The following is a 14,216-nucleotide window of genomic DNA, read 5'->3' on the forward strand; positions in this document are numbered from 1 at the left end:
CAAGAAATGAGTTGTAGGACACACACATACACATTTATATAAATAAATAAATCTTTTCTGTAACTCTCCATGTTTTCCACTAATAATGTTAGCCCCGCCATTAACACAGCACAATTAATTTACGTGGTTCAATAACTGGCTGAATTTCCGTTAGGCCTATATTCCATTAAGGTAGTGTGCACCAAACTTCCAGTGTCACGTTTTGGTGGCAATAAAGAGAAATTTCCATAACCTTTCTATTGGTACCGGTACTTCATCTTTTATAAAACTGAGGATGAAGGACTAAAACCATTTAATTTAATTGTGATTTTATGGCAAAGTCCATTGTTTCATCTGTCATTATTGCAACATAACAAGTTTCTTTAAATTCCTTCGATAATTTTTTATTGCTATCCAGCAATTCATTTTGAATTGTTTTTGTAGTTCCTTTGAATTGTGATTAGCCCTATAAATGATCTTTGAAAGTTTAATCTAATGTGAAGTAAAATCAGTCAAACCCCAAAATATCCAGTGGTTTGTTGAATCTTCTGATTCGGCAAATCCTTGCATCGCTAATTCAAATGCACCACAGAATTTCACACAGTTAAATATTTTTTGATAGAACATATCTATTCTTAGACACATTTTCGTCTTGTTTCTGAATGCTAGTCCAATATACAGAATCAGGCTGTGTTACAATATTTTAATATTTCTAGCAGTGATCAATCTGTTTGACTTGAAATGAGTTTTCGAATTTTCATGCTTTTCAATTTTTTTTTAAGTCAATTGAACTAAATCCTTCACTCCGGTCTTTGTCCAAGTACAAGTATTTTCTCCTCCTAACACAGGAGGGGGGAAAACATTTTGATGAGCACAGCAAAAAACCAATTGTTTTCATTACACATTTGACATTACAGTATTAAAATAACTAGTATATGATTTTCCTCGATTTATCATAGAAATTTCAATATTTATATTTGGTATAGGACGTTCTAATTTTTTAAGTTAACGTGCAATTTCTCTTTTAATTTCGAAAAGGGTTGGTTGATCAGGTTTTCATTTCATTCATTTTTAATATAAAATATTTTCTTAGAAACACTGACTAAACATATCACACCACCCACAGTACTGTAACACACTGAAACTGATATACAGTAAGTCCTATGTGTTCTCCTAATGCAGGTCATAAAGAGATGAGGATATTGGTGTTCTTTTTTGTATACACAGAGAGTTGCTTAAGTTGCAGCTCTAATGCAGTCTTACGGGATAGTGAAGGAAACAACTTTCCTGCTGCCGACTACCCTACGTTGAGTTACAGGAACTGCTGATCACAGATTCGAAAAGTACACTACTGATAAAATTCTCGAGCAGTTCAAGACTCCTACAGACAGTAAAATCTCGAATCGAAGGAGAATTAATTGGGAATATAAATGAATCAATGAACTAGATTACATAAAAGCAAGTTTTATATTTTTAATTTTACAGGTCCATATAAATGGAGGGTTCTGCAGCTCTGCAGTTCTTACTGTAGAGCCGCCCCTGCTCTGTACTTAAACTAACAGGGCCAACCTGTATTAATGAGAAAACTTGTCCAACACTGTATTAATGAGAAAACTTGTAAGATTTATATTTCCACTGTTGTTAATTCTAGAATATGACAGAATAGCAATAACAAGTTATACACCATATTTCCCACAAAAACTACAGTTCAAGAGAAATTAATTATTACACAGGCACGTAATTATGTCTCCAATCAAAGACTTATTACGAATTAAGTTTTGAAGATTAATGATATCTACATGAATTACTCTGTAAAATTATCCCAACCCACTGCTACAGAAATTGTGATAAAATGAAATTACGTTATTTTTCTATGGAATCTTCATTTTTAGTATAGGCCTACTGGCAAGTCACGGAAGTGTTTGCACCGCTTACACGTGTTGTGGCAGCATAATTAATTTTACATTATTGAAGTTTTCTGATTGAACCTAGTTGCTTAGATGTAGTGTTAAAAAGGTAAGGAAAGAGTGATTTTGTATTGTACATGTGAACAGTAAACTAAACAAAGTACTTAATAATTAGCATTAAACATATTTTGATGCTAAACCTAACCTAAAATTTTCTTCTTGAGGTTTATACTTTATTATAGAGTATATTAAAAGTATTTATTTCAGTCACTGACTTCACAACGTATGTTTAAGGTGTTAAACCTTTACATTACATGTTTAAAAGATGTATAAACGTTTTTGTTGGTCAGGGCCAACATCATCAGATACGAAGTACATTTCGGTAATATCAATAATCTCTACATAATCTCTACAAATACAATACATATTTAGTGACATGCAAAATGAAACTTATTAAAACCAACATGGTTATGATACATTTTGACATTCTTATATGACAGCCCTTATTGTCAGTTATTTAAAATACACGTGTAAGTTGCAAAGTATATATGTTAGCAAGACTTCACACATGGAATAATGAAGTAACTTGATGTAAAAGAATAAAAATAATGAAATATAAAACTAAGGTAGAAATGTTGTGAATGTGAAGAGTTGCAAATTACAGTATTTGAATACATTTATTGTGTTCATATTTTATGTTGATTGTTATTTCAAATTAATATGATTGTCTTATAAATGCTATTATTATAAATTGGGTTGTTTAATGTTGATAGTAATATACATTTAATTTAACGATGATGCTGTTCTTCCAATCTGGAAATAATTGAATTCAATAAGTTGATGATCCAACTTTAAGCAATTTTGAATTTAATTTGTGTACTGTATTAAATGGATGGAAACTTACATGGTGATGTGGGATCAGTATCCAATACTATAATCGTAATAAATTGTATAATAAGGCTCAAGTCAGGTCTCGGAATTAACTGGAAAAGATCAAAAGTTAATTAAATTACTATTAATAACGTTAATGAAACAAGTTATTTGACAGTATCATATGGATTTCAATGAAGATCAAAATTCGATGCTGTTATTTAGGTACCGGCAATGAAATAATTACGAGGATGAAATAGCTGTGTGCGATTATTATATACTGCTAGCATAATTTAAATTGTAATTTAGTTGAATGAATGCATAAATCAAATTTTTAGTTATGTTATTCTGTAAATTGGGTAAATAGCGTATAAAACTAACAATAAAATTAACAATAATATCAATAACCATTTGCACCATATTGATAAAATCAATAAGAAAGGAGTGTATATGCTAAATTGTAAAACTTGCAACGCCAAATACATCGGTCAGACAAAGCTGAACTTCAAAACAAGATATAAAGAACACATCTCTGATTTTAAACATAACAGAACAAAATCAAAATATGCATCCCATCTCATTCAGAACGAACACGAACTTGGTTCAATAAATGACACCTTAACAATAATTAAACATATAAAGATAACACTCATGTAAATACAGCGGAAGAATATTATATCTCAAAATACTACAAAAGAGATAAATCCTTAATTAATGAAAATTTACCCAATTTACAGAACACACTATACAACTTGTGACGTAATGTATTCATACGTGCACACTCCCCATCTCCCGTAGACCAAGCTAGACGCTGACATTACACAGTTCTCACACTGACATCACACAACCAACATCTAAAGGAGGCACGTCGGCCTTAAGTAAGTCCATATAGTTATTTCATACTATTTTGAATAAGATAACTAAAAATTTGATTTATGCATTCATTCAACTAAATTACAATTTAAATTTACTCAATTTAAGCAAAAGTAACTACCAAATATTTTCACTTGGTAAAAAAGAAAGAGAATTCAATATCCAATACAATGTCCAACACCTTCCTAGGACTTATGAATCCAAATATCTTGGAGTTATTTTCGATAGTAAGTTAACATGGAGCAACCATTTGAAATACATTTCTGAAAAAGCTCGTAAAAGATTCTCCCTTCTAAAAAGACTAGCAGGAAAGAAATGGGGATGCTCTAGGAATACTTTGAACACTACATACAAAATGTTTATACAGCCAGTGCTGACATACTGCGGAGAAATTTTAATTACTTCACCTTTCATAAACGACATAGAATATGTTCAAAACCAAGCTCTCAGACTCACTACTGGTGGAATCAAAATAACTCCAATAGATTCTATGAGATTCCTCACTAATATTAACAGCATCAATTTATTAAATCTACATACTTAGACTTCAACAAACAAAATTTGATAACACAATCCCAAGGGAAAAAATGGAACTCTCTGCATCAAAATCCACAGTTAATTCCCGATTTACCACGAAAATCGTCTGTAGCTGCATTTAGATTGGCAACAGGCCATGATTGTTTGGCCAAACACCTGCATAGAATTGGAATATATCAGTCCCCTAACTGTCCATTGTGCAACTCAAACCAAGAAATGGATTCGGAACATCTCAAAATCTGTGCTTCAGTGGCTGGTCATGATAATATCTTTGAAAAATATTGGAGTGCAAGAGGTCAAATGACTTTATTGTCAAACGCCTGGCATTAGAAAACAACAACAATTTAAATTATGCTAGCAGTATATAATAATCGCACACAACTATTTCATCCTCGTAATTATTTCATTGCCGGTACCTAAATAACAGCATCGAATTTTGATCTTCATTGAAATCCATATGATACTGTCAAATAACTTGTTTCATTAACGTTATTAATAGTAATTTAATTAACTTTTGATCTTTTCCAGTTAATTCCGAGACCTGACTTGAGCCTTATTATACAATTTATTACGATTATAGTATTGGATACTGATCCCACATCACCATGTAAGTTTCCATCCATTTAATACAGTACTCAAATTAAATTCAAAATTGCTTAAAGTTGGATCATCAACTTATTGAATTCAATTATTTCCAGATTGGAAGAACAGCATCATCGTTAAATTAAATGTATATTACTATCACCATTAAACAACCCAATTTATAATAATAGCATTTATAAGACAATCATATTAATTTGAAATAACAATCAACATAAAATATGAGACACACATCATGATACATACGTTTGAATGGTTAAAATATGTGCATTAATGGGAAACAGAAATATGAACACAATAAATGTATTCAAATACTGTAATTTGCAACTCTTCACATTCACAACATTTCTACCTTAGTTTTATATTTCATTATTTTTATTCTTTTACATCAAGTTACTTCATTATTCCATGTGTGAAGTCTTGCTAACATATATACTTTGCAACTTACACGTGTATTTTAAATAACTGACAATAAGGGCTGTCATATAAGAATGTCAAAATGTACCGTAACCATGTTGGTTTTAATAAGTTTCATTTTGCATGTCACTAAATATATATTGTATTTGTAGAGATTATGTAGAGATTATTGATATTACCGAAATGTACTTCGTATCTGATGATGTTGGCCCTGACCAACAAAAACGTTTATACATCTTTTAAACATGTAATGTACAGGTTTAACACCTTAAACATATGTTGTGAAGTCAGTGACTGAAATAAATACTTTTAATATACAATACAGACTTCTCTGAAAACTAAAAAATGAATTGCAAAAATTTATTATAGAGGCCCGTGCATCCTTGTTTTTGTATTCAGGCAGTCATAAGTTTCTTGTCACTTCTTCTGTCTCATGCAGCTCGACTAATTGCAGGATCGTTTCACGCTCTGTCCATTCTCTTGAGCGAGATCTTTCAACACTCCACTATCCATCACCATTTTTAATTTACACTCATACAAGTTGAGCACGATTCTAGTCAACTTGTGTCGGTTGTCAATGTCCGAGTGCACTCGTGTTACCTGTTGCTACAATACGAGTAACGTCCAAGTAAACTTGATCCAACTGTACTCGCATCGTGTCAACATGGCTTAAGGAAAATGGACATTAGTACGAAATCAACAATGCAATCAGAAAAGTAAGCATTTTCAACTGTTCTTGTATATACCATGTTTACGTGGATAAATTACACACATTTTCTCCTAATTTTTTGCAATAATTATCCAGGGTGCGTCTTTTAAACAAGGAAAAATTGTTAGTTTGGAGCTCCTGAAAGCGCTTGTTTTTGTTTTCATCACTTGTGCAAATTGCCTTCCTGACACTATAGACTCTCAACCAATACTCTATTTCTGCATTCAGCAAATCCAATCACTTTTAACTTACACTCACTTCATAACTCGAATATTCAGGACTACCTTTATTCATTGTGATAAATGGTAACACTGGTAGTTAGCACGCAGTTGACAGTACTACAGCACTCATAACAAAAGGTATGAAGATCCTGTGATATAATTATTCTTGAATCCACCTTTGTGGAGTAATCTTTAAAATGTCTGACCATAAAACAAGCGGGCCCAGGTTCAAATTCTGGTTCCAATAAGTTACCAGTTGAGATTTTTTTTCCAGGGTTTTCCCGCAACCCATTAAGAGTTAATGCTGGGTAACTTACGACACTGAACCCTGGACTCATTTTGCTGGCATTATCAATTGATCACCCTCATTTCACTCGGATGTTAACCACCACAGTTGATAAAGTGTTGTAAAATACACGAATTAAAAAAAATAGTTCCTGACTACCTATATTGTGCATGTTAGAAGAAACCAATCATAAACTGACTGAATGTTACAAAATCTGTATCCAACATCAAGATTTTAAATGAAGATATTTGTTAAAAATTTCACAGGAAAAAATTGAGATGCGTCCATCATGCAAGTAAATATGGTAATACAGATTTCTGTGTACTACATCAGATGCCTTACATAAATAAGAGTTAAAATACCGTACCTTTGTAATAAACAGATATTTTAATTAAACCAGATACTTTTTCCTCTCATTAAAGATCATAGAATATATTTTCAAGTATAAAATACACAGTACTTGTTCTCTATTAATACTATGAATCAATAACACTGCCTGATAGTGAGGTAATGTGTTTCCTGCAGTACCATATTTTACCAGAAAAGCAAAATGTCCATAGAATGACGAAAGTATAATTTAAAAAATACAGAGGGAAAAGTGTTTAATAACAATAACTTATTGAACTGTTTGTCATTAGAGAAGAGAAAGTTTTCTCTATAAATGAGGTATGAACCCTATATCCTTAAGACCAAAGGAACAGAATTTTTGTTTGCCATTTTGTGTTATTTCTTTTCATTTAGTGGAGAATTGACTTTGTTTCTTGAAAAATCTGCAACATTGCAGTAAATACAGTAGCATTTGGCAAGAATGGAAAAACACGTTCTCTGCAGAAGTGGAGGCATTTATGTAGTCAATGTCAATATCAGAACTTTCTCACGAGGTGGCTGCCCTTACAGTCCACTGTAGTTAGCCCTAAAGTTGAAGCATACAGCTGGTAATAGCACTGCCAAACATCCATTACTTAAAGTGATTTATTAATAACCAAAGTACTAAAACATTATGAAAAATTATTTTTTTGCACAATCGTGTTTCTTATTGTATTTACAGCTATTGTTGTTCGGCCTTGAAAGTTAGAATTCTCACACAGAAACTTGTTGCTAGAGAAATCATTCTTCATAACATAAAACTATACTAAAATAGATTCATTACAGTGCAGTTATTGTTACTTAATTACAATTACAGTGCAGTTTTTCAAAGGCTTTGGTATAATATTGCTCTTAAATTTTAAAAATATAATTGTGCAAAAAATGTTGTACAATACACGTTTGTGAAGTGCATTACAACATCTCGGAAAATGAAAAACTTGCTCTGCTCATTTTTCAAACTTATTCTTGATGTTGTAAAAAGAACTTCCCAATCATAATATACTATGTTGGAACCGAAAACTCTAGTGTAAAGACATTTATAAAATGTATACCAGTATTTATAGATATGTTTAAAAGATAATGGAATAAAAAATTATCATGTAAAATACTTTTCCAATTCATAATATGCTTAGGATTTGTCTCTTAAAAGGACTGTCACTGAATACTGTCCACCTTGTATTTAATCCCTTTATGACTAGAATAAGCTTTTGGTACAATTACATTAATTATTTATTATTATTGATGTTATAATTTCAAAATAGTATCTCACTAAGGCAATGAAACTTTCTGTGGCAATTTTCTGATCTAACATACTGTCCACTACTTTCATTACACAATAAAATTAACATGCTTACCACGAATCCACTTCAGCTCCAAGGAGAGAAAAACATCTCTCTAATGGTGGAATAATAACCCTTGTAATGTAGTAGGTTGCATTGGGTCTCAGAGTGGGATCAGTCAGTAGTTCTTGTGGAGACCTAACTAGGCGGATTAATGGTAATCCTGGAGGTCCATTTACTATTACATATGGTACTCTTTCTCCTTGTCTTGGTTCTGCACGTTTATCAGTTTGTAACCATCGCCTGAAATAACAGACAAAATAATTTCATTTTACATGTGCATTAATTATTAACGAACATTACAACTTCTAGCATGTTCTTCTCAGACTAAAACTATTATTCTCTACAAGATGTTTCACTTTTACATACCTTCTCTTGTTGCTTTCCAGTATAAATAGATATACCATGTAACCACAGTCTAGTACATACAGTCACGAAGCTCAATACATAGGGAATATGCATCCAATGACAGTTGAACTTTAGTTGCTAGCCACTAGGATCACTCTCAGTTGCTAACTGCTTGGAGCATTGTATCGCGAGAAATACAAAAAATCACTTCAAGCTTCATGACTGTATGTACTAGACTGTAAAGTAACTTTAAAAATCAATACACCACAATAGCTTACCTTGTCAATTCTACAGCAGGGACACATGCACTTGGTCTGTAGCCAGACATTCCTCGATATTCTCGAGCAAAAATCAAATCCTGAATATTGAGACGTCCTTGAAGCAGTTTCTCGAATTGACGACAAACATAGCGTTTCACTAAGCTCATATTCTGAGTCTCAAATACGAGCCTCAATGATTTCTCAAGTATCTGCCAAAAGACGAAAACAAAATCAATAATGAGTAGGCTGTGAATCACTATTTCATTTTGCCACATTTGATTATTCAGGCTTTGATGACATTTCTAGAGATTCTATTATACAGAACTCAGTTCAGTGGCCCTGTGAAAAATGAAGGATATATCAATTCTTACCCACTCCAAAGTTTCTTGAAACCACACCTCTATTTGCTAGCTCCAAAATGATGAATGTCCACAGTACAATCTATATAAAAACATAGGTTCACCATTATATTACAGAGGTTGTACAAGTCTGAGTTAGGTTCATCTTCTGTCACTGTGTTGAAAGATGAGGAGGAATCATTGCTGTCACTGTAATTTTTTCTATTGCTGTCTTCTTCGACATGTATGACGAAATTGCGTAATACGTAGTGAAAAAGACAGTCTGTTTCTCAGTCCTCATTTTTTTTTGGCAAGATGACAATATTTCTCATCCTTCTGAATGTTTTTTTTTTTGGCGGGGGGGGGGGGAGGGAAGACTAATGCCAGTTTCACCAAGCTTCTTTAAATCAGCACAATCGACTTGTCAACAAACTGGTCGTTCAATTTTAACGAGATCTGTTTCATCAAACCTAGTTTCTTTAAAATTAACATATGTTTAACGTGAGGATTTCGTACTTGTATCTTGCGTGTTATATTTCTCATAGACCATGGCTTCGAAATCGCAAATTTCATTGGTTACATATGATCACGGCTGACTTTGTTTTGTTTGCCGTGAGGAAACAATGATAGGCAAAAGGGTAAGAGGTAGTAATTTTAAGAACATCTACCAGTTCTTAGTTCTTGATATTCTTCTTAATACAGTATGTTGTCATACCGTAATTAAAAACAAAAATAAGGATGGAATACGTAATGTTAAAAAAGAAGAGATTTGGGTAACATAATATGAAAAAGAATTAAATAGTTCTCAAAATGTAAATATAAGGAAATGTAGAGCAGTTAAATTGTTTCTTAAAGAAATCTAAGAGGAATTTTGCGGACAATAAGGTGGACAGCTTTAGAATTGATGCCACAATTACGTGCAAAGCATTCTCAGCAGTTGTTCTTAAGCCTAACTTTAGGATGGAAAATCGCCTCTTTCATAAATTGCATAGTACTTTTCCACTGTATTTCATGCAGATTTATGTAATCTATAACAATTTTGCAGGATTCAGGAGAGATGTCATTAAATTGGATTTTAAAGGGTATCCATTGTCTCCTAAAAGTAAACCTCTTTGCACCCTTTTCATTTAGGTAAAACTGGTGCTGAGATAGTTCTGGTGATTTCGGAAGTGAAAATCGTTGAATTTATAATGGATTTTTGTGGAGATGCAGTTGATAGTATATTCAAGCATAACAAAAACCTAAATTAACCAAACCTAACCTGTCATAGATTCGTATGTGCAAGGTCTATAAGCAGAGTATGAAGGCAACTATCTCAGTGCTAGTTTAGCCACAATTTCTCTATGCGGAGCTTTACATATGAAATTGTTTAAAAATTGAATAAAAAAATAGATTCTTCTATTGCAGGATCTTTTTTCCACATTACTTCCAGGAGATTCGAATGGAACATGTACACAATCTAGTATTGTCAATGACATCAGGAAGTTTAGCTATAGGCTTATTATAAAAATAAATGACTACTGTGGACGTAATATTGATAATACGTCTGCTACTTTATTCATATATCTAGTCACCCCATTCATATTACCAATTACTGTTCCAAAACTTCCCGTACCATAAAATCTTAAAGTGAAAAGAATCTGTTGAAGAGGCGTTAAATGAGTGATTCCTATCTGTTGTATCCTAACCTCTATTGTTTCTACTAGAATCATTCTTACTACTTATTTCCTTAATGTATAGCTTTCGTGGATTTATTTGTCACTTAAATCTTCAAAATCAATATCCCAAGTGTTAGAACCACATATAAGTTTGCTATTATGTTCAAGTTCTAAAAAAAATTTTAGCATCGAATATGTCCGCCAGGTTGTTGACTTCTTAACGCATCGTTACTGTTCTAATGCGACTAATAGGTCCTAATAAATTAACGATAAGTTTAAAGATGTGTTAGCAATAACGCTGCTTGGTGAAACACAAAAACTGACTTAACATGTTATTAAATTATTTAATGAGACGTTATAATGACAATGAAGCTTGGTGAAACTGGTTATCATATTAATATAATGCACTGGTGCTACAATACAATGCGAAACGAATTTGTATCACAGTTAATACACGAATGATAATGCAATTCAAGCAGTCTGTGGCTCAGCACCAGCACACACTGGTTTGATGCCCAACCTGGTTGTGATGGAAGTGTGGTGGACAAAGCAGACATTGCACAGTGATCCGAAAGAGCAGAAAAACCGACAAGATTCCTACAGTTAATATTTTTATAAATTCATGCAAATAATATTATAAGTAACTATTGCAACGCTGTTAGACCTTATTAAGCAGAAAGTACTTTTTTTTTCTTTTTTTTTTGCCACATGTAGAGCTATCAGTAACTGCATTACTGCCATATTAATTACATATATATTTAGTGGAAATTCAATCTCTATCTCTATTAAAATAAATATTTTAATACATCAATAATGTTATTGTTGTTGTTTTCTAATGCCAGGCGTTTGACAATAAAGTCCTTTGACCTCTTGCACTCCAATATTTTTCAAAGATATTATCATGACTAGCCACTGAAGCACAGATTTTCAGGTGTTCCAAATCCATTTCTTAGTTTGAGTTGCACAATGGGCAGTTAGGGGACTGATATATTCCAATTCTATGCAGGTGTTTGGCCAAACAATCATGGCCTGTTGCCAATCTAAATGCAGCTACAGACGATTTTCGTGGTAAATCGGGAATTAACTGTGGATTTTGATGCAGAGAGTTCCATTTTTTCCCTTGGGATTGAGTTATCAAATTTTGTTTGTTGAAATCTAAGTATGTAGATTTAATAAATCTCTTCACAGAGTAATACGTAGATTTAGTAACAGGTCTGTAAGTAGCAGTGCTGCCCTTCTTTGCTAAAGCATCCGCATTCTCGTTTTCCAGGACTCCACAATGGGATGGTATCCATTGGAATACAATTCTTTTATTGAGTGATAATAATTGAGAGAGCATTTTAGTTATTTCTGCTGTTTGAGATGAAGGTGTGTGTTTAGAGACGATTGATAGAATAGCTGCTTTGGAGTCTGACAATATAACTGCATTCTTAAATTTATTGATGTGGCATAGAAGATTCCTGAGACTTTCACTTATTGCAATGATTTCACCATCAAAACTTGTTGTTCCATATCCAACAGATCTATAAAGTGAGAAGAGACAGCACATAACACCTGCACTGGTACCTTGTTCTCTGGATATCAAGGATCCATTGGTGTATAAATGAAGGCAGTTTTGTGGAGGGTACCTAATATTAATTGTCTCTAAAGACAATTGTTTCAGCATTTCAGTGTTTACTTCTGATTTCAGTATTTCTTCTGTTAAATTTAGATTATATTCTATATTTAATAGAGTTAAAGGGTTTGGTTTAATTTGTAAGTTTTCTTTTAAATTCGGGATATTGATTTTCTGTTTTAATTCTTGAACAATGGATATGAAACTTTTTTGAGTTTTCAATCTACAAAGAGGACTGTATGAATGCCAATTGTTTCCTGGTAATCTGATAAGTTTTTCATATTGAATCAGTGCTTTTTCTTCTATTGCCATTTTGATGCTGTTAATATTAGTGAGGAATCTCATAGAATCTATTGGAGTTGTTTTGATTCCACCAGTAATGAGTCTGAGAGCTTGGTTTTGAACATATTCTATGTCGTTTATGAAAGGTGAAGTAATTAAAATTTCTCCGCAGTATGTCAGCACTGGCTGTATAAACATTTTGTATGTAGTGTTCAAAGTATTCCTAGAGTATCCCCATTTCTTTCCTGCTAGTCTTTTTAGAAGGGAGAATCTTTTACGAGCTTTTTCAGAAATGTATTTCAAATGGTTGCTCCATGTTAACTTACTATCGAAAATAACTCCAAGATATTTGGATTCATAAGTCCTAGGAAGGTGTTGGCCATTGTATTGGATATTGAATTCTCTTTCTTTTTTACCAAGTGAAAATATTTGGTAGTTACTTTTGCTTAAATTGAGTGTCAGAAAATTTGATGTATTCCATTCATGTAGTTGATTTAGAGCTTTAAGAGCAGAATTTTGAATTTTGTCTCTGTGTCTATAAGATCCGGAAGTCCAATAAACTATATCATCTGCAAATAGTGCTGTTTTCATGTTTGATTCCTCTAAGTCATTTATATAAATATTGAATAAAGTTGTGCTGAGGACAGCACCCTGAGGTAGACCTCGATATGTTTGTCTGTAACTAGAAAGTGAGTTATTGAATTTAGTGGCAATGAATCTTTGACTAAGGAATTCTAATAGCCATCTGAACATATTGCTGGAGATACCTAATTTCTGGAGTTTGAGTAATAATTTATTTCTCCAAACAGAGTCATATGCTAACTGAAAGTCAATAAATATTGCCAAGGTATCTTCTTTCTTGTTAAAACTGTCTTTTATTTCTTGACCGAGGCATATGACTTGTTCATTGGTAGAGTGTAGGTGTCGAAAACCGGCTTGTCTTGGTGATAAAAGATTTTGTGATTCTAAATACCAAGTTAATCTGTTGGAGATCATGGACTCCATGGTTTTTGCTATCATGCTTAATAGTGCTATTGGTCGATAACTATTAACATCATGAGCAGGTTTCCCTTTTTTTGTGAATTGGTACAATGATTGCTTTTTTCCAAGCTGCAGGAATTGAGGTGTTCCATGATAAATTTAAAATGGATAAAAGTACAGACTTGGCTTTTTCCCCCAGATGTTTAAAAAATTCGGAATGAATGTTGTCGGGGCCAGGAGATTTCTTGGTTTTTAAATTTTGTATAGCTAGAGTTAATTCTTTGGAAGTAAAATTTTGATGAAATATTTCAGGTTTTGTAATAGTAATATTGTTTTTATTTTTATGTAATTCTCTTTTGATAAATTTGTCAGTTTTTTTGGTATTGGGATGTAATCTGTGAGAGTTTGATAAGTGTTTATTAAATGCGTTTGCTATATCTCTACTATCTGTTAGTGTTTTGTTATCATGAATAATAGGTTGGCTAGTATTTTCCTGTGTATTGGAAATATTCTTCAGAAATTTATATGTTTTAGCGCTATCGGTTCTGTAATTAATATTTTCAATAAATTTATTGAAACATTTCTTTTTTGCTGTTATGATTGCTTTTTTAAGAATGGCAGTCTTCTTC

The 14,216-nt window shown here is 32.5% G+C and overlaps 1 protein-coding gene across 3 annotated transcripts in view; it reads right to left on the reverse strand.

The window, feature by feature from the left end:
- Nucleotides 1-14,216, reverse strand: part of PolZ1 (DNA polymerase zeta catalytic subunit) — a 303,982-nt gene that overhangs the window by 49,016 nt on the left and 240,750 nt on the right. For all 3 annotated transcript variants that reach the window (XR_011333618.1, XM_069833727.1, XM_069833728.1), the window contains exons 25-26: nucleotides 8,732-8,922; nucleotides 8,121-8,348 (exon numbers count right to left, since the gene is read on the reverse strand). Coding sequence is in view for 2 of the 3 variants with exons in the window: in XM_069833727.1 (XP_069689828.1) it covers nucleotides 8,121-8,348; nucleotides 8,732-8,922 (419 nt within the window). In the remaining variant the exon portion in view is untranslated. The remainder of the gene's footprint in view (nucleotides 1-8,120; nucleotides 8,349-8,731; nucleotides 8,923-14,216) is intronic.

Source organism: Periplaneta americana, chromosome 8, assembly GCF_040183065.1.
Source record: "Periplaneta americana isolate PAMFEO1 chromosome 8, P.americana_PAMFEO1_priV1, whole genome shotgun sequence".
Taxonomy (NCBI): Eukaryota; Metazoa; Arthropoda; class Insecta; order Blattodea; family Blattidae; genus Periplaneta; species Periplaneta americana.